This window comes from Dreissena polymorpha, chromosome 5 (genome assembly GCF_020536995.1).
Source record: "Dreissena polymorpha isolate Duluth1 chromosome 5, UMN_Dpol_1.0, whole genome shotgun sequence".
In the NCBI taxonomy this organism is placed as follows: domain Eukaryota; kingdom Metazoa; phylum Mollusca; class Bivalvia; order Myida; family Dreissenidae; genus Dreissena; species Dreissena polymorpha.
The window spans coordinates 45,952,126-45,980,058 of record NC_068359.1 but is presented as its reverse complement, the minus strand read 5'-3'; the positions used below and the strand labels follow the sequence as shown (position 1 = coordinate 45,980,058).

The window sequence follows — 27,933 nt, the reverse complement described above, 5'->3', positions numbered from 1 at the left end:
TTACGGCTAGCCGAACTTTACCACTCCAAACAGACTTGAAAATTGGTAGAATAGGAAAGTGTTGAACACTTATATATTTACGACCTATCTACAGTAGCCTCTTTCTTGAACCAATAAAAGGCGCCTTTAACATACTGGATAATAAAGGTCGTGAAGTCATCGATTTGCGAAGTACGGAATATGATTAAAAGTGGTACCTCCGGCATCCCGTGATGCTATAAAGTTTACCGATGATAACACAGTGTAATATCGGTGATTGGTTACGGGTGACCGAACCGGACCGGTCAATGACCGGTTACTCTAGCCAGGTTAACGGACCAGTCATAATATGACCGGTGACGTTACCAGTTAAAGACCGAAATATGGTGGAATCCATATGGTCTGACATCAATGTCGAGAACTGATCGGAAAAGAAGAGCGTGCCAAAAATCCAATCCGCTAGCGATGATACATCATTAAAGCAGACGACGAAGATTCATTCGATGACGAATAAGAGGAGGAGGAAGAATAGTCCGATGATGATAATGAAGACGAGGAGAAAAAATAAGCCGATGATGATGAACGACTACTTATTCTTACCGGTGACCAGTGACCAGTGATATGACCGGTGAATGGTGACCGATGTCTGTTGATCGGACCGGTATAATATAACTTCGTCAGAATGGAAAATCTGGTGCAGAAGAATGACCATCCACGAAGTCATCTGATAATGTAGACCGGAAAACAACGGTAGATTATCAGTATTAATAGGCATAAAGTGTCCATTGTAGACGTAGAGGAGAAATGAACACCTAATCTCGAAGCCTGAAAGGTAAACGAACTAGTGTTCGCATACAACTACGGTTCGGTGACTGTTACATGTGTGGATGCCATAAGGAAACCATCACACGTGGAATGTAGACATGACCGGACAAGACCGGTGACCGGACCGGACCGATGACACGACCGGACCGGCCGGTCAGACGTCGATCAATGTAGAACCAAAGGTCCGTGATCAACGTCCTCGGTGACGTACCGGTCATATGACCAGTGTTGTCACCGGATGGCGACCAAAGTATGGCGGCGGCAATATGGTCAGACATTGGCCGTCGGGCAAAGACCGGCGTTTGGGGACGCCATTTGGTCTGATGTTGACCGACTGTTTAACTTAATAAGCTCAGTACGGTCGCCATCTTACCCGGTACCCGGTAACTGATGCTGCAACTTGTCATCCATGGTCTGCGAAGTCACAGGGTATTTATCAACTCTTGTATCTGCGACCATCATGAAGTCGATTATATGAAAAACGAGAGCAAAACATATTCAACAATAAACTGGAAACAGACCAGATTATCATACGGCACATAAAATCATTATTTGCCCATAATGAAAATTATAATAACACTGGCGTGGATCATAAATTAAACAAAAGTTTAATTCAAAAGAGATGAAAAATAAAATGACCATCAATTAGATTTTCATACGGAACGTTAAAATCATAAGTGCCCACAATGGATAATGATAAACAATATGTCAATGAATTAGAAGAACACGCTTTGCGCGATCTCGTAACACAATAGAAGAACATGCTTTGCACGTTCTCGCAATGCATTAGAAAAATACGTTTTGCACGTGCTCGTTCGCGCCTGAAAACACCCAGCATGGTAGAAATAAACCATTGTTCGATAAAAAACAAGCATGGCTTACCTTTACAAATGAAACAAAAGTCCATTAAATCCACATAAATTAATCCGAATGAGGAGTGGACAAATAAATAACACAATTTATCTATTAAAAACCCCAATCAACCGGAAAGCGGATACTGACAACGAGCGGGGCATGGTATTGTAATGCGCATGGTAGGGGTTAGGGTGTTAGGGTGTTAGGGTAAGGGTTAGGGTTATGGGTCGGGTTCGGGTTAGGGTAAGCCTTAAACCATACCTTAACTCTAACCCAACCCCTAATCCTTACCCTAACCTTACCATACCCCAGGATTATCTTCCCTATACCATGTCTCGCCCGTTGTTATTGTCCTCTTCCCAATTCAACCAAGTGAAATAAATTGAAAAACTATTTTCAATTCAGAGCCGTAATAGACACGTATACGCATGGTCGATCCGGAAAGAATATAAAGGGTTGGTTACCGGTTGTTGCCTAAGTTGCATTGCACTATGTTTAACCTGGCCTGTATTACGGTATGGAGGTGGCCTATTCCCAGATTAAATTCCGAAAGAGTTATTCCCCTTGGAAAGGAGAAAGCTATAAGATAGCAGGCAACGTATTTTGTGACAAACAGTTAATAAGTATGTTTGAATATAATCCCTCTGTATTTTTATGCAAAAACACAGCTAAGTTCTTCTCACCAGTTAACCAGTAAAAGGTGCACAAACTTACGACAGCTACTGATAACTGCTACACTTAAATCAAGAGTTACAGAATAGCCAAATACAAAGTTTAATGATCAATCCCTGCCCATGCTGTGTGGCCAAGCCAGGATTCGAACTCCTGATCCGCACGCCGACATTTCTGAGCCCAAGCGAGATGGCCTGGCCTTACTAAGACCAACTAGAGGTTTTTAACAAACATGAATTCTGCCATTGCAAGACTTTGCCAGTATTGCTTGCCACAACTATTTTAGGCGGACTGACTGTTTCACAGGGACACAACCAACAGACAGTCATTCCAATATGGAACCCCACAAACTTTGTTTGCGGCAGGTATAATGTTCACACTATGTATATCTAACCCTTTCTTTCAGTTCCTTGGCCGTCTTGTCCTCCTCACTCAACTCCTTGCTGGCCCCTTCACCAGCCCCTATCTCCGACGAGGAGGCCCCTTCACTTCCCCCTACCGCAACCTCCACTGGTTTATCTCCCGCTTTCCCGTCCTTATTTCCAGCATTGTCTTCATCGCTGCTGGCTTCTGGCTGATTTACTTCATCTATCTTTGCCAGGACATCCTCAATGATGTCAAGGGAGAGAAGGCTTTGACTGAAGACTAGCCTGTAACAACAAGTATGCCTTGAAATACAAAATGACTTAATTAATACTACTAAATCAGCGTTTGCTAATTAGATTTTTGTATATATTAGCCAGATTTTGGGCGATAAATATTGATTGAAACTTTATTGTTCGTATTTAAAAAAAAAAGATGTTCGTATCATTTGAAAATTTTGATAAATTTGATTTGAAATCAGTTCACAATGACAATCTCGAATTTGTTCACTTTATGTATCGGTTTAAACCAAAAAATTTGTTTTTTACACCACCAACAGAGCTTTGTGACCGGATACGTGTATACAACAGAATTACTGATTTTAAAACACTATGGAGCACTAGTCTTGCAGATGATTTTAAACAGATACATTTTCAGCATACAACAGTCACACATTCTTATAGTCTTCATATTGAAACACTTGTCCATAGCCCAGGCCAAGGAAAACAAGCTAATTTGTTAAATTGATATCGCCCCGCCAAATAAAGTTTGTTTATGGATGGGTGAAAATCTTTTGATATATGGCATAATTCAAACAATTATTTAAGTGTTGGGTAATTGTTTTATGCACTTCGATTCTCCTCATTGATAACTATACACCCATGCAGTTTCATATTAAAATCTTGTAGCATATCTGAGATATAGCCCTAAAAAGTTAAACAATACAAAAACAACAAAGGGCAATAACTATACTGTAATTTAAACAAGAGCTGTCGGTAGGACAGCATGCTCGACTTTTCTCAGTTTTGATGGAGTAAAAATTGCTTGATATTGAAGCTAAAGGAGTATCAAGAAAGACAGCAAATGGCTATTTGCATTAGTGACAGTAAATAAAAAATGAAGTTAGGGTAAAATCAACTGTAGGTCACACATACAATATTATAAGAGATATTTTACTTATGTCTGTCATGAGTGTTTTACCCAAGTGTTCAATTTATAAAACTTCAACGAAAATGTCTAAGTTAAAAAGGGCATAACTTAACTAAACAAAATGTAGGCAGCTTAATTATACATGCATCTTGTAGAAAGTGTTCACAGTCTTAAACATTCCAAGTCTGAGTTAAATATCTTTGATAGTCTTAAAAATATAGAAATTAAACTAACTATTAAAGTTACAAAAGGGTCATAATTGTAAAGAAACTGTTGAGAGAGTTTTTTTAGCTAGAACGACACATGAGTCCTGTCACCATAAGGAAGAAACCCAAGTCTGAATTGATTATCTTTGATAATATTCCAATTATTGAACATAAATGAAGATTTAACCCAAATTTCTTTGTTAAATAGGGGCATAACTCTAATAATAAAGCTTATAGAGTTATGCAGCTTGACCTACATATGTGACATGTTGTCGTACAAAATATTTTAAGTTAGAGTTAAATATCTTTGATAGCGTTAAACGCTTATAAATGTAACAACATATTCTAAGTTAAAAAGGGGCATAACTTTAAAAATATTGTTGACAGAGTTATCCAGATTGCTTTCCAGTATCTTAAACAAGCAAATATACATCTAGTGACCACGAAACTGAGATCACATGTTAGCACATATCACTAACACTGTATTTTATAAAATATATCATCTTTAAGCTTGCGTTTATAAAAAACACACCAAAAACAAGTGAAATAAATAATCTACCTTTATATTTCCAATAAGTGGATTACACCAAATATTAACAGTATATTCACATTATTTTGTTATCATTATTTATATCATCAATTTTATTTAGTTAAATTAGTCAAATTAATCCCTTCAATTTAGAAATTGATGGGCTAAAAAGAATATACGAGAAGCTTGTCAAGAATTGAGGTTTAGGTGTGCCATTTCTAGCTATACAAACTTTAATCCTAGCACCCAACTTACACTTTGTCGCCTATGTCCTCACTCATCTTGAGTATCTCGAAGAGCAGTTTGAGCTTGCCAGAGAGCTCCAGCTTGTACTTATCTTCCTCCTTGACAAACTCCGCCCACCACTCGGAGGTGAGCTCCTTGGGGCCGCCGTACCCCATGTCAGCTTCGTCCATACACGATGATCCCGCACCATTCTCTGAAATAGCGGAAAAAGTGTAAGTTATTGATATATGCCACACCCGTTTGTTGTGCCTTCGATAATCGTACTAAATGAAAGACCTTGCTACATATATTAATCTTTAAGTCTTCTTTTCAAACACTAATGTACTCTCCTGATGAGCAGCCAACAGCATAAAACCTAAACATCCTGCCAGTAACTCTCAGGCTGTTCTGGTTTTATGCTGGTTGCATATGGCTATATCACTTTCCTTCTGAGTGGGAAATGGTTAATTCATGTGCATAAAGTGTCATCCCAGATAAGCCTGCGCAGTCCCCACAGTCTTATCATGGAAAACACAGTTAGCTTACATGGAAATTTGCCTTTCTTACTTTTGGATATCTTCGTCGAGTCGTCGGACATAACGTCATCATCCTCATCCGACGTTGTTGAGTCATTTATAAATGAGTCTTCAGCCTTACTGTCTTCATCCTCTATGAAAGAATCCTTGCTGTCATCAAACTGACGCTGGACAAAAAAGTGTTCACAATAAGTTTCAACAAAATAGAATGAATTAATATCCAGCTATTAGGGATTATTCTCTCTCCAATGGAAATCCAAATGGGACCCGAGCCTTTCTTGTCAGGAGTTTTATGTAGAATACCCCACCAGGGTACCAGGCATGTTAATAACAAGGATACCGTATATTGGATAAGCATGTGTTGCTGATAACTCATCTGTTGTGACACTCCCACACTGAACACTGTCTTAAATAACTAAAAAAATTGACATATGCCCACAATTTATTTTCAAAAGATTTTACAAATAAATCTCATGCTTTCCATTTCAGCTTGGCTCTGGGAAAATGGAGCTTATTGTATGTACCTATGCACAGGCTAATCAGGGATGACCCTTTCTGCTTGCATATTTTTTTTTGTTTAGAAAAAAGTATAGCTTAGATATAAAGTGTCGTCCCTGATTAGCCTATGCACACTTCACAAGCTAATCTTGGACAACACTTTATGCACATGCATTAAGCCATGTTTTTTTCCGAAAGCGAGGCTCATCTTTTATAAATTGTATGGTTAATTGGGCCACCTTATTCTCTTGTCGGATCTCGTCAAGTTTCAGCACCCAGGGATGGGTCCATATCCTCATGAGGGCCTGATAGTCCTTGAAGAGTTGCGCCCCCTTGGTTTTTGTGTCAGGGTTGGTGGTCACACCTGACAGCTCCAGGTACTTTTCATACAGGGACATCTGCACTTTTGAGAGTCGCACGGAAATCACATACTCCATCTTGGGAGGAAGGAATTTTGTGAGGGCCGAGTAATCTTTCCTCTGAAAATTAATTAACAGTAATTTTTCAAGCGAATAAACAATAAATACCTTCAAACGCAAAATTTGTTCAAAGAGCGAAAACATGACTCGGGGGAGGAAGTTACACTATCTTATATTAGCTTATAGGGAACATTAATCAAGCTGTAATCATTTGAAGAAATTTGTTTAAGAAATTTTGATTTGGATGCAGCTTTTATCAAGTTCCAGTTACTTATAAGATCTTTTTTTATTGGTGAAGTGCTCTTCACATAACAATAATAATCTGAAAGTATCTAAGGTTATTCAACCAGAATATGTACATCTTCAGAATGAAAAACGATACATTTCATTAACATATACCATTACATTAAATTGACATAAAATAGTGCATTATACTAACACCACATTAACATTATCTTTATCCACCGCTTACCTGGACACACCCTGCCAGAAGTTTGTGGAGGATATGGGCGCGACGTTTCATGACCTTTACGTCCGTAGGGGTGGAGTCGCTACACTGTCCGTTTGTGATCGGGTTGGCAAAGCGGTTGTAGAACTCCTTCCTGGTACCGAGAAGGCTGGGCTTGACAAAGCTCACCATGCAGTGGTCTGTAACAAGGGATACATAACATGACGCATGCAAACTGGTTATTGTTTCAAGTACATCTTATAATCCTGTTAATTTAAGACCTTTCTTTCTAGATTCAAGTTTTTGTGTTAAAGACTTCATATTTAACCCTAAGATACGTATGAGCAGCAAACAGCATACTACTTGATAAGACTGCAAGTAACTTGCAGGCTGTTCTGGTTTTATGCTGGGTGCATATAGCCATTTTCACTTCGCTTTGAGCGGAAAAGGGCTGAAAACTAACATTCTCCAAGGTTATTCTGTAAAGGAGTGCCGGTGAGAACAATCCTTCGGCGTGACGTTATTGTGTTCATGGCCTTGGAGAGAGAGGTCTTGTCATTCTTCAAGATGTGACCCTCATCACACACAACAAGGTCAGGACCTGAAGAAACACGAGTTCCTCAATAGCCAAAAGCTTGAAAGAAATGCAAATAAAAACAATTAAGATTTAGTAGATCATCAAATGGGATGACGGATGAGGAATTCATATGAACACCTCCTGAAAAATGAAATATTTTAATATTTTTATTATCTACCGGGTGGTCCCGTATTCTATTTCTAAATGGAACATATTCTTAGAATCTTTCAGAAACCAAGAACATGTACTTCCCAGGCAAGGGACTCAAGAGTGTGTATAAAAGCGCACAGCTTTCAATGTAATAAAGCTATACAATCTTCAGCTTTACTTTAAATTAAATATTTTCATATATCACCTAATCTTAAATAAATGTGAACTCAAGCCTACCAGGGTTAGAGAGCGTCTCAAAGAATATTTTCTTCTGCTTTTCGTTTTTGCAGTTTGACCCATTCACAAAATTCCTGTACATGTCATAGCCGAGAATCATCACCCCCGCCCTGCTCTCGTGCCACTCCTTCAGCATCTGGGCACGCTCAAAGTTCTGTTTCACGCGCGACATCTCGTACACCTGATGAGAAAAACAGCCATCAGCAACTTTAACATTACCACTTAGATACTTATTTTCACGCATTTGTAGTCCCTAAGAAAGTTTAATTTAATTACAGACCTTTCTAACTAGATTCAAGTTTTAAAGGCTTCATTTCCAACCTTTAGATACTAATGATCAGCAAACAGCATAAACAGGCCGTTCTGGTTTATGCTGTTTGCACATAGCCATTTTCACTTTGCTTCTGAGTAGAAAAGGGTTAAAAGGCTGAAAAAATAAATGTTCACTTGTTTACTTTATATTTTGCTAACATTTGCTAACATTTTTAAACTTTCATGTACTACCATAATTGAAACTTTTATGCATACAAGAACCTCGAATTTAACGAGACTTTGAAAGCTTGATGGACCACTTATAGCATTGCTCACTATTTTTAAATTGTGGTCAGTTTGTTTAAAGATATTTTTGACTAAATATGTTTTAATGTCAATTTTTAAGTATACAATAAATTGATTATAAAATGAAATTGAATATTTCATCTAAAAATCACTTCGTTTATAAAAGTTCTTAAGAGCCATTTGAAAAGGGCCTTTGTTTTCCATGGGACTGATTTCATTCTATTACCTTTATCTTAAAGTCAGCTATGCAAATACCATACCTTGATTTCAAAGTCGACGTCGTCCAGCCAAATCTGGAACTCATTGACCCAGTTGAGGCAGGTGTTGAGTGGACACACAACAAGACACTTGGACATCTTTGTTAGCTTCACGTTGCTCAACATGGTATGTACAAAAGTGATCACCTGAGGAAAAAGATGATCCGAGGTCATTGATTTTATTAACAAAATAACTCTGAGATTATACAACTTATGTTTATAGTTGTTCCACCATAAAACACTGTAAGGAAATATATGTTGGGAAAGATTGAAAGATAACGATCATTTCACTTTGGGTTGAGTGAAGCTGTAACACATAAGAACTGAGCAATAATTTTGAAATCATGGCAGTGTTTTGCCAAGTGTTGAGCAAGGATACAGCTCTTCCCTAAATCGCTACAGAGAATGGTTCCTAACTTACAGTGTTTTGCCAAGTCCCATACAATGAGCCAGGATACAGCCCCTCCCTAAATCGCTACAGAGAATGGGTCCAAACTTACAGTGTTTTGCCTAGTCCCATACAGTGAGCCAGGATACAGCCCCTGCTTTAATCGCTACAGAGAATGGTTCCCAACTTACAGACAGTGTTTTGCCAAGTCCCATACAGTGAGCCAAGATACAGCCTGCTCCCTCTTCCTTCTTCAGTATCGCCAATCTTTCCACACAGCAGTTGTACATGAACCGCACAGCTGGGAAACAATAAGTCATCTTTATTTAGACATTGAATTTGATAACCTGTATGACAAGCTTGAAAATCTACTGAAATGACTGTGCCAATCTGACATCTGACACAAATTTTACCAAATATGATAACATGATAACAAAATCTTTTTGTCAACAACTTATATTCTTCAAATAAACCCAACATGATCACAAAATTGATACTACTTAGATATAGTAACACAAAAGAAAAAAATGAGGTGGATATCAGGATAAATAGAACTTAAATTGAGATGTTGAACAACTCAAATTTAAAAAAGATAAGAGCCAAAATAGAAGAGTAGTCAATAACATACTCAGTCTAAAATGTTGACATCAGATAAAACAACAGAAAGTTTTTGTCAACACCATACAAGGCATCTTATAAGTTTACTGCTAGTAATCGCAAACTTACCCTCCACCTGGTGGGGCTTCAATTTCCTAATCAGGGTCCTATCCACCTCTATGAGTGGCTTCTTATTCTCGTCCATCTCCAGGACGCACTTGGTCGTCACAAGAACCTTGCGGGGCGACCCAAGAATTTTATCGTTGGTGCTAGACGTGTCAATGGCCTGCTCCCGCTCAGTGCCCTCTGGAATGTCCCCTTCCTCCTCCGCCCCTTCCACCTGTACGTATGCGTTGTACTGGAATGAATAATGCAAATATTCACGGAAATTCCTCAGATTCACAAATATCCTTGACTCCGAGGCGATTTTATTTTTATAATAGAAACTCATTTTTAAAAAGTTGATCTGAAATTGTCCTTGCAGTATAACTTAAGATTTCCCTTTGTAAATACAGAATTTGACCTTCCTTTTTCAAATATTTTATAATTTATAATAACAATTCTTAAGTGGATTTTTTGTATTTATAACTGGATATCAGTAAACTGATACAGTCTTTCACTGCTACCAAACCTCTTTCTGCCTCTCCTCAATACGTTTTCTCCGAGATTCCTCTGCCTTCTGAGCAGCCATTGTCTCGTCTCCAAGCTTCTTCTGACCCTGAACCTTCCTGATCTTACGACGCTTGAGATACCCGCCAGTGTCCGGGTCTGGGACGTCCTCGTCGTCTGTCCCAATGTCGTCTTCCTGAATTATTAGAGAATAATTTGTTGTTTTTTTTTAAGGTGTGATCATGCATCGTATTGATACTAAGTAATAAGTGCTTGTTAAATACAGAATAATAGCATCTTTGTGTGCAAATGGACTTATGAACGAAGAATACTGCCAAGATCACCACAATACTTATATGTACAAGAGTAATATGAGGAAATAGGGCTATTCAGCTGCCTTGAAAATATTGTCATTGAGCAAACTTATTTATTTGTAAATGTTGTTAAACAATATCACATATTCATAGTTTGTTTAATGTGCACAACAGCAACACCAAATTATGTGAAACAGATGAAACAAGAGATGTGTTTGTCAGAAATACAATGCCCCCTTTTGCGCCGCTTTAAAGCCATAAATTTGACCTTTGACCTTGAAGGGTGACCTTGACCTTTCACCACTCAAAATGTGCTGCTCTATGAGATACACATGCATGCCAAATATCAAGTTGCTATCTGAAATGACATAGAAGTTACGAGCATTTTTGGAAACCTTAACGCAAAACCTAAACGCAAAGTGTGACGGAAAGACAGACATACATTACTATACGCCATTCTCTTAATCCTGCGCCGTTTCTTGTCCTTGGATTTTCTATTTCCTGTATATCTGTCCTCATCTGAGCTATCTTCTGCCTTACGCTTCACTTTGCTGCAAATTGCACAATTAACAAAGTAAATGCATTAAACAATCATCATACGAAAATTCAACCATTTTGTATGGTAATACCTTTTGCAAAGCAGAGCATTTTTTTCAATTCATTACCAATAAAAATGGTTAATAAATTGTTGGCGATAACATATCTTACCACTCCTTATGGTTCCTTACCTATTTCTCTTTTTGGCTCCCTTTTTCCCATTTGCCTTTTCTTCGTAATTACTGTCTGAAATCTTGGCATATACGATTTTGCTATTGGATCGCTTCTTTTTCTTGGGTGTCACAAAGTTCGAATCGTCACTGATGTCGTCTTCAAACTTTGATTTCTTACCCTTACTCTTGCCCTCACTCTTATCACCTTTCTTTGGAGTGCTCAGTTTTGGGAATGACATCTCTGCAATAGAAGTAAAAATACCATCGTCAATACTGTTGTTACTACATGGACAGACTTGCAAAGAAATTCCTGAAGTACGTTTATTGTCTTGTACCAGTACCATTACCATCTTCATGTTATTTGGTGATCACGTGAGTGTTTGAACATTTGGTCTTCATATGTTCAACACATAACTGAACCATTTACAATACTTTTGCTATCTTCACATCACAATTTTTTAGTGTAGGCAAACTTACCTGGATCTCTAGACATGTCAGAAAGCATTTCATCTTCAAAGTCACTTTCTTGCTCCTCATAAGCCTTTTTTGCCTACAATGATTAATTAAATACTAATTAAATATACATAAAGTAAGCAAACTATTTTAATAATGGCACATGCAGAGTAGAGCATGAACCTGCTACTATGTTTATTGTCACAAAAAATCTAAATATTAGTAGCATTTTTTACATGCTAAATAAATAGCTCAGCCCTAAAATGCTTTATAGTTTGTATTCAAAATAATCTAGACTTCTTGGGAATGACGGATTAAACATTCGATCCGGAAAGAATGTTGAGGGTTGGTTACCGATTTGTGCCTTGCATTGCGCTATGTTTAACCTGGTCTGTATTACGGTATGGAAGTGGCCGATTCCCAGTTAAAATTCCAGATGAGTTAATTCCGCTTGGAAAGGAGAAAGCTAATAGATAGCAGGTAACTTATTTATGACATTTACACTATGTAATTAGAGAGCAGACACCATGCTCAATGTTTTAAACGCACTAAGGGCCCCCGTGAGTTTTTGACCAGGCATGACCCATGTTCGAACTTGACCTAGACATCAACTAGGTACAAAATCTGACTAAGTTTGGTGAAGATCGGATGAAAACAACTTGAATTAGAGAGCGGACACTTAATACAGACCGACAGACCAACCGACCGACCGACAGACCGACCAACAGACAAGCTCACTCCTATATATCCACTCTTAACTTGGTTTGTGATGGTATAATAAAGATTGGACTATAAATGTGACTTTTAGAGTGGTAACAAGGTTTTACTATAACCATAAAATAAAAAATGCCCCACCCCCTATGCGGCCATGTTTTCAACTCACAACAACCAGTTTCAAACTCATCCAAGATATCATTAGAAAAAAGATTTGACCAAGTTTCAGGAAGATTGGATAATTAATGTGATTTCTTAAGTGTAAACAAGGTTTTACTAAACTCATATAATGAAAAATGCCCCGACCCCTAGCGGCCATGTTTTTTAACCAACCGAATTTTTCTAGAACTCTTCCCAGGGGGGTTGCTGCCGATCGCCATTGTCGCAACTTGCAGCATATTTTCAATTTGTCGCGACAATTCTTTTTGTTTTGGCGAATTTCATAAATGACACTGAAATTGTAGTCAGTGCTAATTTATGCTAAATGCTTGACATGCACTAAGTGACCTCGTGACCTAGTTTTGGGCCCCGCATGAACCATATTCAAACTTGACTTTGATATTCTCTAAATACAACTTCTGACCAAGATTGGTGAAGATCGGATGATAACTATTTGAAAAAGAGAGCGGACACTGATGTGGACGCCGCCCGCCCGCCAAGGGTGAAACTAGTATACGTCCCGTTTTGAACGGGCGTATAAAAAGGGCAGACAGTAGTTATTTCAATAAAAACAGATCTTGTTTGGAAGGAGGATTTAGCGCTTCGCAAGTAAAGTGTTTTATTTATGTCGTCATGTTCGCAATCCAATCAAACTGTCAACAATGATGAAATGGTTAATGAGTTGAAATAATGTAATTAAATCGAATCCGATATCTCCTATCATAAACAATCATAATGTATCATCTCCATCATGAGAATGAAGTTAATGTAACTTCTAAATGGAAATGACACGTATTTTACAGCTTAGTTCTGTGGTTTTATGTTCAAATAGATAGATCTGAAATATTAATGCAGCCTACTGTTACAGAAATGTTAAAATTATATGATAATTTTGATCACCTGTTTTGTTTATGATGTGAAAAAATGTGTGAGTTGTTTAAAAATAAAGCGTATTAATACTTATTGTGTTACTTCTTGTTATTTGTGTAATTCTAGGAAATCATAGTTATAAGATTAATAATATAGTTAATGACATTAATTTAGCTGTAATGTCTCTTTAATGATTGTTTTAATAACAAGGTCAGATTAACAGAGGGTTTAAATATTGCAAAAAAAGTGGCGACAACTTTTTTGGGCCAGTGAAACCCCTGTATCCAAGATTATATTTCGACAAATATTCTGACAAAATTTCATGAAGACCGAACAATGAATGTGTCCTCTAGAGTGTTAACAAGGTTTTACTATAGCCATATAAGGACCTGCTCCCTGGCGACCATGTTTTCAACCAACAGAAGCCATTAACTTGTCCGAGGTATAATTGGGGCATTCATCCAAGATATCATTGAGACAAATCTTATGACACAGTTTCATTAAAGCGGACAATAAATGTGACCTCTAGAGTGTTAACAAGGAATTACTATATCCATAATAGTAAAACCATATTAAAAAAATTCTCCACCTCCTGGCGGCCATGTTTTATAGCAACCGGAACCATTTTCGAACTCGTCCATGATTTCATTGGGACACATCTTCTTACCAAGTTTCATGACGATCGGAAATAAATGTGGCCTCTAGAGTGTTAACCAGGCTTTTCTATAGCCATATAAGGAAAAATGCCCCGCCTCCATGTTTTTCAACCAATCAAAACCATTTTCAAACTTGTCCAAAATAATATTGGGACACATCTTCTGACCAAATTTATAAGGAATGGACAATAAATGTGACCTGTGTTAACAAGGCAAATGTTGACGCCTCACAACGCACAAGAAAGGCGATCATAAAAGCTCATCATGAGCACATTGTAATCAGGTGATCTTAAAAGAGAAAAAAAAACGTTTGACCTCAGGGAAATTCAAAGACCAATTAAAAATTGTTTTTTTAATCAAGTTTAAAGACATCCAAATAGGGAGCCCAAAGATTACCATATGCACTGCCCATGTAAACTTAAAAGCTGTTAACCTTACTGGCCATTTGAACAATTGTACAGCTTACCCCTATTCATTTCAACGCAGACTTCTTTAATATTTTTGCTGAATTAATAAGTAGTGTGCTCAATATACAAACTCTTCTATTGGCTGTTTCATAAATGTCCCCTTCCACTTTTCTTGCATATGAAACAAGATTGTTCATCCTTCTGTCCTTTAATGCAGCTGGATCTTGAGTGGGGAATACTGCTTGAACCCTGAAGAAAAATAGCAACTTTTTAGCTTAACCAGTTATGTCAGAAAGTGTTGAAAAGGAAAAAGAGAATTAAAGCATATTATTTGTTTTGAAATATTATTTGTGAAATACCCTGTTCATTAAAAATAGTAACTGTTACCCTTTGTTTATGAAATTTTTACAAAGATCATGCAACACTAAACCATGGATTTTGTTTTGCCAATTTTGTTATATTTTCCGGAACAGTCCCGACCACTGTGACCTTTCATTTGTGAAATCGCTCAAAAATAAAGTCATTAAAATTAGCCTTTCTTCAGACTTCTCAGTCCACTTATTTGTTAGACTAGTGCCTTAGTTTGTCCCTTATCCTGAACATAAAAGTACTTGTCATGGCCTTAAAAAGTTACGATGTTAGTTTTCAGTAATTTAACAACATATATTAAGTGATATTTGTACACACGTTTTATTTGAACAAGGTCGCCCACCTGATACACATCGGAAAAAAATGCTTATTTGCCAATTTTGTAATGTTTGTGTTTTAACGGTTCCTATCTAAGTTTTTTATTCTGTACAGACGATATTTGATATGGTCACGATAATAATTGTGACAATGATGCAATTTGAACTACACCTTTTCCTCCCTTGTACAGTTATGATGTAGAGAGTAAGCAATGGTCAATCCGCTTTTTCATTTAAATATCAAATGAAAGGAATTTCAAGCCAATTAATAAATTTATCTGCATTTTTTATTTTTTTATTTCATTTAATGAATTGGCCTAGAATTTTTCCACTTGTCCAGTCAGACCAGAAGATTCGTTTTAACTTTTTAAATTTGAATTAGATAACTGTAAATATCTGCCACTCAGCGATGAAATATTAAACCAACACCATGATCTATATACTCACACTTTATTGACAAGATGATTTCTGAGATCCTGTGTGACACTCTCATGCCACTGTTTTGTGCCTTTGTTTGTCTGTGGCACAATATGCAGCCCATCTGTGGCATTCAAACCACCCACAGCAGTGAGGGAGTTCATGGTCGGATTGGAATTACCAACCTGCGCTGACTGGCCTGGATTCAAACCTAGGTTCACTGAAACACACACACAATACTAAACCTTAGCAATGTCAATCCATATCAGTTTAAAAGTACAAACATCATTCCAAAGTCACCCAAACCCAATATTTCAAGGCTTAGACCCTTTTCCCAAGGCCTAATAAAACCCTGCGTATGCATTCAATATAACTATAAAATAAAGTTATTAATATTTTTTCTATTCAAGAATCACAAAGAACCTTGATTATTTTGTTGTCCAGGCCTGGATGTGGAAGCCTGTATCCCATTGAAGGTGAGTCCTAGGGCAGCGTATGCTTTCTGCATCTGTGCCTCATTCATGTTTGAGGGGATTTGTTGGGTAGCAGCATTCACCTTCGCCTGTGGACCAGTACTCACAGTTCGGCTAGCCTGTGCTGCGCCTAACAAACAACAACAATGTAGGCTTACAATACTTATCAACAACGATGCTTGATTAAAATGGCCTCTTAACCCAAAAGCATATTTTGATTGTTCAAATATGAGCACATTCTTGGCATTTATGCATTATTGGTTTCAGCATACAGTGATTTTTGTCACCATTTTGAATGGGGCCAGGTTCCTTTGGATTGGACAAATCAAGGCGTTTTGACTAAAATTGGGAAATTAATGTTGTTTTACTTAAAAATGCTCAACAATTGAGAGTAAACATGTCTTCAATATTATATTCACTAAGGTTCAACTTAAAGATCTGGATTGGAACTAAATGTAGAGATCTAAAAAAAATATTGAAACCTTCATTTTTTTTGGTACCATTTGGGAAGAAGATATACTTTTTCCCATCAGGAATGAGGCCCAATACTGGCCACGACTTTGAACGAAAAAATAAACCTTGCTTTATTTGAAGTATCAGGAGTCACTTGACGTATTGCTCACAACTTTTATGGAACATGATTTGCACACATTCTTTAAATGTTTGTAATGTTTTGTAAATTGTTAAAACATTAATTTTGACTACGTTCCAATTTACACGTATTTCTTAAATCAAACTTTACCTGCTGCTGCTACTGCCACAGTCTGTTTCTGGCGATCAGAGGCTTGCTTAAATGGCAAGCACACCGGACAGTCCTGTCGCAAGCAGTTTCTCCAGTGGGTGATTATCTGCCTTGATGAAGCACAGTGAGCAACTGCAAATAGATATTGGAACTCCATATGAGGTGCTTACTAGTGAAGCAAAAATAACACATACAACCTAAACTATAACCAAAGTTAACAATTTCTTAGCTGGGTCTTGGCTACCGTATTTTCTTCAACCATCCATTTCAGTCTTAAACGTTTTCTTGAAATAAAAATATGCTTTCACAACGTTATAAAACAACGTATATATACTATTCACAGGCATCTTTGAAGTTAATTCCTATAAGTGGGATGAACATCAACATCTCACACCCAAAAGTGTGTACGAAACACAAGATGAAAAAATGTCAGCTACCTTGACATGACTTGCCAGCACTACAAGTGGATATGTGGTTAAGCACATTCTTCATGGTTCTGCAGTGTGGCAGGGTGCACGCCTCACCATTGTTCTGCTCACGCCGCTGACACTTGTGAGCGTGAAAAAGCAATGCCAATTGCTGCTGGATAAGTTTGCGCTTCTCTGGGTCTGCAGACTGGGGCTGGGCCCCTTGTGTCTGGGAGCCAGCAGCTCCCTGAGTCCTGGGTACACCAGTATGGGATACTGGCTGGTTCTGTGATATCTGCTGATGAAATTAACAAACTTTATTGATGTTGATGCTGTATTTCACTAAAAATGGATAACATACAACACAAAAAAGAAAGAAGAGGGCCTGAAAGGCCTTAAGTGGCTCACCTGAGATAAAAAGAAATCCCCTATTCTTTGCAGCCAAAGATATCAACGGAACAAATGTTATAACAAAGTTTCATGAAGACTGAACAACAAATGCCCCCTGGCGGCCATGCTTTTCAACAGACCTTAACCATTTTTATACTCCTTCAAGATATCCTTATGACAAATCTTCTGACAAAGTTTCATGAAGATCCGACAATAAATGCCTCTACAGTGTAAAAAAGGCAAATATTCATGAGGCACAACGGAAGACAGATAATTGACAAAAGGTGATCACAAAAGTTCACCACGAGCAAAAAATGTTATGCTCATAAAGGTCACCATGTTTGAAGATGATATTTTTAAAACTAGAGTTTTGTCACAGACGTGACGTATCCCCCCAAGTGCCGCATTGACCAAGACTAGTTTGCATGCTGTCTTCACAAACCGAGATAATCTAATTTATGGCGATTTTTAAGAATTATTATACCATTATTATTTATGGCCATTTTGACATTTGAACTCTTGATTTCTTTCGCTTGACACGCCGTCCAATGACTGTGAACAAAATTAATGAACATAGTCATTTAAAATCACACAATGAATTCCATTGTTTTGGCCCGGACAAGCTCATTTATGGCCATTTTTCACTTTTAACCTCTAAGTGTGACCTTGACCTTGGGGATACCGACGTAATTCTTTCGCATGACACACCGGTCAATGATTGTGAACAAATGTACCAAGTAATTTTAAAATCTCACTATAAATGACATAGTTATGGCCCGGACAAGATTATTTATGGCCATTTTTGACCTTTGAACTCACAGTGTGACCTTGACCTTGGAGATACCAACGTAATTCTTTCGCGCAACACATCGTCCAATGATGCTGTGCCAAAAGGTTTAAAAATCTCACAATGAATGGCATAGTTATGGACCGGACAAGCTCATTTATGGCCATTTTTTGACCTTTGAACTGAGTGTGTGACCTTGACCTTGTAGATATCGACGTATTTGTTTCGCGCGACACACCGGCCAATGATGGTAAACAAATGTGCTATATGATTTTAAAATCTCACGATGAACAACATAGTTATGGCTCGGAAAAGCTCATTTATTGCCATTTTTGACCTTTGAACTTTAAGTGTGACCTTGACCGTGGGGATATCAACGTAATTCTTTCATGCGACACACCGTCCAATGATGGTGAACACATGTGCAAAATGATTTTAAAATCTCAAAATAAACGACATAGTTATTGCCCGGACAAGCTCATTTATGGCCATAATGATCTTTGAACTCGAAGTATGACCTTGACATTGGAGATATCGACGTAATTCTTTCGGGCGACACACCGTCCAATGATGGTAAATAAATTTGCCAAATGATTTTAAAATCTCACAATGAATTACATAGTTATGGCCCGAACAAGCTCATTTATGACCATTTTGACCTTTGAACTCACAGTGTGGCCTTGACCTTGGAGATATCAACGTAATTCTTTCGCGCAACACACCGTCCAATGATGGTGAGCAAATGTGCCAAAAGATTTTAAAATCTCACAATCAAAGATATAGTTATGGCCCGGACAAGCTCATTAGTGGCCATTTTTTTACCTTTGAACTCAGTGTGTGACCTTAACCTTGGAGATATCTACGTAATTTTTTTCACACAACACAGCGTCCCATGATGGTGAAAAATGTACCAAAGTATTTTAAAATCTAACAATAAATGACATAGTTATGGTCCGGACAAACTTTCGGTTAAAAACACAATAAGTGACCCCGCGACCTAGTTTTTGACCCGGCATGACCCAACATTCAAACTTGACCTATACATCATCTCGATACAACTTGTGACCAAGTTTGGTGAAGATCGTTTGCAATTTCGGATCAGACCGACAGACAGACAGACCGACAGACAGACCGACACAGTGACTCCTATATATCCCCCATTACCAATGGTTATGGGAGTATAACTAATTGAGTAAACTAAATCAAGATATAATAACAACATTTTTACTCATCAAGTGTCATTCAGATTGAACTAAAATGTGACTAAAAGTATTCACAATGTTTCACTATAAACACCTGTAAACATACAAAATCAAAGCGCTAAAGGCACTGCATTTACTTTTAATTGACAATAAATGAGGCCTCTTGAGTGTTAAGAAGGTTTTACTAAAGCCATATATAGCCATATCCGGCAAAATGCCCCAACCCGTGGTGGCCATGTTTTTAAAGCAACCAAAATCATTTTCGAACTCATCCAAGATTTCATTGGGACAAATCTACTGACCAAGTTTTATAAAGATTGGAGAATAAATGTGGCATATAGACTGTTAACAAGGTTTTACTATAGCCATATAAGGATTTATGCCCCGCCCCTTGTGAGCCATGTTTTTCAAGCAAGCGTAATCATTTTCAAAGTCAAAGATATCATTAAGACAAAACTTCTGACCAAATTTCATGAAGATTGGACAATAAATGTGGCCCCTAGAGTGTTATCAAAGTTTAACAAAAGCCATATATAGCCATATAAGGATAAATGCCCCGCCCCCTGGTGGCCATGTTTTTCAAGCTACCAAAACCATTTTCTAACTCATCCATTATATCATTGGGACTAATCTTCAGACCAAGTTTCATGAAGATCGGAAAATAAATGTGGCCTCTAGAGAGTTAACAAGTTTTTACTATAGTCATATAAGGAAAAATGCCCCGCCCCTTTGAGGCCATGTTTTTCAATCAAACGGCATAATTTTAAAACTCATCCAAGTTATTATTAGGATGACTCTTTTGACTAAGTTTTATTAAGATTGGACAATAAATGTGGCCTTTAGAGTGTTAACAAGATTTCACTATAGCCATATATAGCCATATATTGAAAAATGCCCCGCCCCTTGGCAGCAATGTTTTTCAAGCAAACGTTCCCATTTTAAAACTCATCCAAGAAATCATTAAGACTAATCTTCTGACCAAATTGCATAAAGATTCCGCGATAAATGTGACCTCTAGAGTGTTAACAGGGCAAATGTTGACGCCGCGCGACGAACGACGGACAAAAGCCGATCACAAAAACTCACTAGCACATTGTGCTCAGGTGAGCTGAAAACAAATCGAGAATGTGATACTTTTCTTGGTAAAAATTGAAAACAAATGCAACAGCAAAACAAAAACTAAGTTTTATTTACCTCAATGACAACTTTAATCCAATGCTTATAACAATAAAGTAACAACGATATGCACTTCCATTTTCTGTTCTTTCATCCTTTTAACGCAATCTATTTCTGTTTTCTCATCCCTTTATTGAAATATTTTTAAACCAAACTTTTTGTAATAGCGTTTGTATCGAATGCTAACCACTCTCAGACTCTGAGTCTGACCCAAAACACGTTTACGAAATCGTAATCCTCTATGAGCAAGTTATTTAATTCCTAAAAAAAGGCTATCGAAGTTAACAATTATGCAGGACAATCAAACAATCAAAAATATATAATGGATTCATTTGATGCTTTAAAAAAATATTACTGTTAAAAACCACCACGTCAAAATTGTCCCTCAGATCCAGAAGCTTGCGTTAATAAGTATGTTTCGTCAGAGAAATGACGTCACACTATGTACGTCATAAATTGGAAAATCAAGTTAATGAAAATAAAAAAATACGGAAAGCTGGTTCGATAATATATTTTAAAGAAGAAACTAAATATGATAATGTAGATTTAATTAAACGATAACATTCATGACGCGTCTCAATAAATTTACAAGGTTAAATATTCGAACATGTTAATCGGCGCGTAGGAATATGTACTTACGGTAGATCGCGGGCATGCGAGGTATTGCCTGTTATCAACAGCTTTATTCGGTCAACAGAGGCAGGATAAATTATCATATTTTTCACTGTTTTAGTGTGAAATGACGTCATGTTTTCGACGAAATGACGTCATTATTCCAGCAAAATTCTCCACTTTAACTCTTTTACAATGTAAATAAACGGTCAAGTAAAGCATAACATAAAAAGAATTTGTTAGATTCGATGGAATATCGATTTTAATTTACTCGTGATAATACACAAAACATATTTTCGCTAGTGGGTGCGCCACTCGGGAAAATATAATTTTTTATGATCACTCGTGAAATAAAATCGAATCCAGCAAATATCTCTATTCTTAAAACTGTACATTGCTATAAATGCTTTAATGCAACGTGTAACTTTGCATTGAGCCCATGAAACAACCTCATTCTATAAAGTATCTTTGTTGGATTCGATGGAATATCGATTTTATTTCACGGGTGATCATATAAAATAATATTATCACGAGTGGCACGGCAACGAGTGAAAATATATATTTTGTATGATCACGAGTGAATTAAAATCGATATTCCATCGAATCCAACAAATTTTCTTTTAATTTTATGCTTTTTTCAACGTTTATTCACATTGTAAAAAAGATTAACTGGATATTTTCACTTAATTATCGACGTCATTTTGTCGAAAAAATGACGTCATTTCACATTTTAACAGTGGAAAATATCGATATTTTTTTACTGTATTTTTCACTGTTTAAAACAGTGAAATATCAGCTTTATTTCAATGATATTTTTCTATAAATCACCGGAAAGCATAATTTTTTTTCTTAGGTCTATGTCTTAAAGTGCAAAATAGTCATATGCAAACAGTATAAAACTAGACCAGCCTGCGAGTAACTCGCAGTCTGTTCATGTTTAATGCTGTGTGCTGCTCATCAGTATCTTAAGGTTGGAAACGAAGCCTCTCAAACGTAAATTTTGTATGAAAGGTTTTTAATTTAACCTTTCGCAACTTAGATACGTATTTTGACGATTTTGTTTTCTCTTAGAAAGGTACATTAAATGTAAGATCTTTTATTTTACTAAATTCAAGTTTTAAAGGCTTCATTTCCAACCCTTAGTTACTGATGAGCAGCAAACAGCAGAAAGCCTGAACAGACTGTGTGTTAAACACAAGAAGCAAATAGCAGAAAACCTGAACAGACTGTGTGTTACAAACAGGCTGTTCTGGTTTTATGCTGTTTGCACATAGCCATTTTCACTTCGCTTCTGAGAGGGAATAGGTTAATCTGATTTTTGGAGTGACAACAAGCAGGTGAAAAAGGGTAAGTGATCTCAGTAAAGTTACCTCATTATTTATGTCTGGAAGATCATTGATGCCATCGATCCCAGTTCCCTCTGTAGGGTCGTCATCAAACTCCGCCATGGGATCAGAGAGGCACGGGGTCAGGAGTTCAGACTTTGATGTAACCATAGGGACGTCGGCAGCAGAGTTGGGCACTGTGTTCTCCTTGTCATCCACTGCTGCTAGCCAGTCATCCAGGGGCATAAACAAGACAACATACAGTTTAAGTACATTTGATTATTTCAAATAGTTGTCAGTGTGTTGCTGCACAATGTTTTCCTTGCCATTCACTTCGGCTAGCCAATAATCCAGAGGCATTAACAAGAAGTAATTAAATGTAAGTGCAGCCTACAGGTAATGATAAACAAGAGATGTGTCAAAAGCACAATGCCCCCTTATGCGCCGTTTTGAAGCCATATATTTGACATTGAAGGAAGACCTTGACCTTTCACACTCAAAATGTACAGCTGCATGAGATGAACATGCATGCCAAATATCAAGTTGCTATCTTCAATATTGCAAAAATTATTGCAAACAAACCAACAAACAAACCAACGAACCAACCGACAGGGCAAAAACAATATGTCCTTCAGTATAGACTGGGGGACATAAAAACAACTACAAACTGACAGTGGAAAGAATAAGAGCTGTCAGAAAACCGCGCACTCAACTTTTCGAGCGCTTGACAGTATAGCGTAAGCCATCATAAAGAAATTGTTCATAATCACTAAGGACAATGTAATATAGTCATAATCTAAGTGGAAGAGGACCATAATTGAACCATATTGATCGCTTATAATTTAAGACCTTGTACTTTATAGACGATTCTGAGTCAGGTATATTTTCCACAAGCTATTGAACAGTTGTAAAGACAGAAAACAAAGATTTAATTTCAAGTTTGATAGCAATAGCTTGGGTGGGATGGTTGGACCGTCCTTTAAAAATAAAATAAATAAATATTTATGTATTTTTTATCATGTTTCAAAGAAAACAAATCTTTTTGGTGGCGTGGGGCTGTGGTTAGAGTGGAGAGGGGAGTATAATGTGGGGATAAGGTCATGTATTAGATGATCTTTCAAAGATAAGAAAAAAAAAATTGGGGGGGGATTCTGGGTTGGGGCGTGGGGGATCGCTTGGTTGGAGTCCATTGTGATATGTCAGGTAAGTGTTTTTGTCAAAGTATGAATCAAATCTGATCTTAAATAAAGAAGTTATGGCAATTTAAGCAAAATGTATTATTTTGACCTTCAGAGTCAAGGTCATTCAAAGGTCAAGGTCAAAGTCAACTTGCAAGGTACAGTAACCTCATGATAGTAAGAAAGTATTTAAAGTTTGAAAGCAATGGCATTGATCCTTTAGAATTAAAGTCGATCAAAACACAAAATTTAACACAATATTCTATATTACTAAGACAAAAAGGGCCATAATTCCATAAAAAGTTAACATAATTCTTACAAAATGCTTGATACAGTTGTCTGCTCTTGTCTATATATTGGGGTAATGTTGGTAAATAAGTATGCAAAATAAAAAAGCAATTAATATGACAAGGTACAGTACAGCCAACGCGGAACAAACATTTTCCGCGATCCGCGGAATCAATGCGCAACGAGACGATACCGAGTCTGCCGTTGAAGCCGCGACAGTATGCGGCGGCACGTCGCATTTCGCCGCGATGCTTCGCATCTGTCCGGCGAGACATGCTAAGGCAAGCTGCGATCCGCGATATGACGCCGAGTCGATGCGCATCATAAAATAAAAATCTTGAAAAAATTATAAGTTAGTCAATAAATTTTAAAATAACAATTATAATGACATTTAAAATCATATTTAATTAAATAAGCGCGGATTGTATTAGCGCATATTTAATGTGTCTGGCCAAGTAAGTTTGGTTCCCGCCCGTGTATGTTTTTTCACACCTAAACAAGGTCATGTAATTATGTACAGTTATTTCCCTTTCATATCGAGACATCAAGGAGACCAGGCAGCTGTTTTCGCACCTACAAGTGGTCAGGGCTCCAGCAGATGGGGATTTATAATTGCTTGTTGATTTTGATATAATATTGTAGCTGAGCAATTAGCAATTTGAAGCCACATCAATGATCTAGACTTAATTGTTATTTTGTTAATTATCAGCTTATTATAACATTTGTTTGATTATGCGTTTACAAACTCGTTTAATTTGTTCATATTATACAGTTGAAATCGCTACTTTTTACCCGATAATCTCGTATATTCCAGTTTTGAAGCAACGATTAAAGTGTTCAAGAAACACACACATTCGCCATTTTTCGTAAGTATCAAATATATTTTGGGATTTTTTTGCTATTTAAAGATGTGATGAAATAAAGTCCAATCGGAGAGGGTTTTTTCCGCTGAACACGCGTTAATCGCCTGACGTGATGGTCATGTTTTTTTACAACACAAAATACACCCACATTTTCCATACGACGTTCTACATGTCTGAATAATTTTCGCGCGCTTTTTATTAAGACAAAGCATATTTTAGCACTGTTTATTTGACGCTAGAATTGGTTAATGTCGCGTTAGCATTACAATTTGGAAGCGTGTTTCGGATTGCAAATTTAATAATGCTCATTTGAGAATCGAACGAAACATTTACATTTGTGCGTAATCAATTCAACGATTATTTGTTAAAAAGCATAACGTGCCATATCGCTTATTAAAACGTAAAAATAATAACTATGAAAGTAGCGTAAATCAAGGTTTCTACGCTACACAAATGTACATGTACGTGTATATCTTTTCACTTGATCCGCCGCGTACGTATGCGGCGAATTTATTCCGCGGAAGTACGCGAGGTTAATATAGACTCGGCTTCATTGCGCGGATCGATGCCGAGTGCTTTAGCGATACGACGCGTGAACACACGACCCGGCCGCCGAGTAGTCTAACTATTCTGGCCGTGACGTGGCCGAGGATATTGGTTCCGCGTCTGCTGTTCTGTATATAGAAAATATTTGAGGTTGCACGCAAACTTTAACATAGATTTATAGATAACATGCATATTCTTAGTAAACAAAGGGCCATTATTCTTACACAATGCTTGATATAGTTGTCTGCTCTTCTTTATAGGTGGGGATCATGTTTGCAAAGAAGTATGCACAATATGAAACAATATGTCAAGGGACATAAAAATACTTGAGGTGGAACGCAAACTATAACATAGATTTATCAATAATATGCATATGTTAAGTGAACAAAGGGCCATAATTCTTACAAAATGCTTGATACAGTTGTCAGCCCTTGTTTATAGGCTGCTGTCATGTTGGTAAAGAAGTATGCAAACTATTAAAGCAATAAGTCAAGGGGTGAGTAGGATAGCTCCACTATATATATTTCATGTATAAAAGTCGAGCAAAATATGTTGACATTTTCAAGTTTGGCATATTGTGGAGTCCTGAAATCTCCAGAACATGAAATTATGTGGATTTGTGAAAATCAGTATATTCAGTGAATCCTAAATTCGTTTTCGTTTTAAAATGTCATATTTCAGACTTTACATGCAAACATTTATTGAAAATATGATTTCTTGATTGAAGTGGGGCCACACAAATCAATGGATACTTGTGTCCAAATGATAATACTGGTTTTAGAGTAATGAAGATTTGCATATACCTGCATCGGTGCTGATGTCCCTCCTGCTCATCTCCAAGGCGCGCTCTATGCTATTCTCCTCCCCTAAGTCCTCACTGTAACACAAACAAAGTCCTCATTGAGCTGTAACACACACAAAGTCCTAACTGAGCTGTAACATACACACAAAGTCCCCACTAAGCTGTAACACACACAAAGTCCTCACTGAGCTGTAACACACGCAGAGTCCTTACTGAGCTGTAACTCACACCTAGTCCTCACTGAGCTTCAACACACACAAAGTCCTCACTTAGCTGTAACACAAAGTCCTCACTGAGCTGTAACACACACAAAGTCCTCACTGAGCTGTAACACGCACAAAGTCCTCACTGAGCTGTAAGACACACAGAGTCCACACTGAGCTGTAGCACACATACACACAGTCCACACTGAGCTGTAACTTGCAAAAAGTCCTCACTGAGCTGTAACACACACAGTCCACACTGAGCTGTAACACACAGACACACACACCAGGGGCCGGTGATTTCTTTGAATACACTATTATAACGCGTTATATTCAAAACAGCTATGTGTCATGAAAAACATACTGCATTAATGCCAAAAAACAAAAACAATAATGGAACTTTCTGGAAGTCTGCTTTATCATAATATACCATATGCCTTATTAACCAGTCGCCACCTGTCAATCAAATTTTCCGATCAGCCAATCATAAATTGATTTTTCACACACCCCTCAGCAATGTTTACTTTGCGGCCATTCTGTCCAACAAACAAAGCGTGTCGTACATATGGAATGGACGTAATTTTTAAGACTTAAGACAGATTTTATATCAAATGCCTGATCATTACTGTTTGATCATTATTCAAAATTGTAGGTGCTATACATACTTTATAAAAGGTCATTATTTTACCTTTATTTCTTGAAACATATGAACAAGTAATTTGAAAACAAACACAATAAATAGTTTGACCACAACAGTTGTGTGTTCTATACAACGTGTTAAACCGTTTGATGCACAATATAATTAAGCAGTTTGGGCAACAAAATAATTGCCACACATGTTTATTAGTAATCTCAGCGTTATTGTCGATAATTTAATAAATGACTGTATGTTGCGCGGATCTCAAATTGAAGGAACATTAAGGCATTGTTAGGTATTGTACACAAGAAAAGAAAACTATTTAATTACTTGACTGATTTCCAATTTATTGTCTGTGGATCATAAACATGAGAAATATTTATTAATTAAAAACTTAAATCTTGTGTTAACTTAAGTAAAAACAACACAGACGTGACGAATACCCCCCACATGCCGCATTGGCACCATGCTGAATGTTTAAAACGCGCTAAGTGACCCCGTGACCTAGTTTTTGACCCGGCATGATCCATATTCGAACTTGACTTATACATCATTTAGATACAATATCTTACCAAGTTTGGTGAAGGTCGGATGAAAACAACTTGAATTAGAGAGCGGACACTTAATACGGACCGACAGACAGACAGACAGACAGACCGACAGACAGACAAGCTCAGTCCTTTATACCCCCCTAAACTTCGTTGGTGGGGGTATAACAAACAAGAGGGCCTGAAAGGCCAAAAGTCACTCACCTGAGATAACAAGATATTATTGGGACAAATCTTCTGACCAAGTTTTATGAACATCGGAAAATAAATGAGGCCTCTAGAGTGTTGACA

The 27,933-nt window shown here is 37.3% G+C and overlaps 1 protein-coding gene across 1 annotated transcript in view; it reads right to left on the bottom strand.

The window, feature by feature from the left end:
• LOC127880497 (transcriptional regulator ATRX-like) overlaps positions 1 to 27,933 on the bottom strand; it is a 55,346-nt gene that overhangs the window by 15,430 nt on the left and 11,983 nt on the right. The window contains exons 2-22 of the mRNA XM_052427793.1: positions 26,256 to 26,329; positions 22,623 to 22,798; positions 17,116 to 17,383; positions 16,679 to 16,810; positions 15,887 to 16,066; positions 15,494 to 15,683; positions 14,492 to 14,609; positions 11,579 to 11,651; positions 11,120 to 11,342; positions 10,834 to 10,942; positions 10,100 to 10,273; positions 9,598 to 9,826; positions 9,063 to 9,172; positions 8,487 to 8,630; positions 7,669 to 7,849; positions 7,168 to 7,305; positions 6,729 to 6,904; positions 6,077 to 6,316; positions 5,371 to 5,506; positions 4,834 to 5,017; positions 2,726 to 2,981 (exon numbers count right to left, since the gene is read on the bottom strand). Coding sequence (XP_052283753.1) covers positions 2,726 to 2,981; positions 4,834 to 5,017; positions 5,371 to 5,506; positions 6,077 to 6,316; positions 6,729 to 6,904; positions 7,168 to 7,305; positions 7,669 to 7,849; positions 8,487 to 8,630; positions 9,063 to 9,172; positions 9,598 to 9,826; positions 10,100 to 10,273; positions 10,834 to 10,942; positions 11,120 to 11,342; positions 11,579 to 11,651; positions 14,492 to 14,609; positions 15,494 to 15,683; positions 15,887 to 16,066; positions 16,679 to 16,810; positions 17,116 to 17,383; positions 22,623 to 22,798; positions 26,256 to 26,286 — 3,468 coding nt within the window. The 5' untranslated portion in view covers positions 26,287 to 26,329. The remainder of the gene's footprint in view (positions 1 to 2,725; positions 2,982 to 4,833; positions 5,018 to 5,370; positions 5,507 to 6,076; positions 6,317 to 6,728; positions 6,905 to 7,167; positions 7,306 to 7,668; positions 7,850 to 8,486; positions 8,631 to 9,062; positions 9,173 to 9,597; positions 9,827 to 10,099; positions 10,274 to 10,833; positions 10,943 to 11,119; positions 11,343 to 11,578; positions 11,652 to 14,491; positions 14,610 to 15,493; positions 15,684 to 15,886; positions 16,067 to 16,678; positions 16,811 to 17,115; positions 17,384 to 22,622; positions 22,799 to 26,255; positions 26,330 to 27,933) is intronic.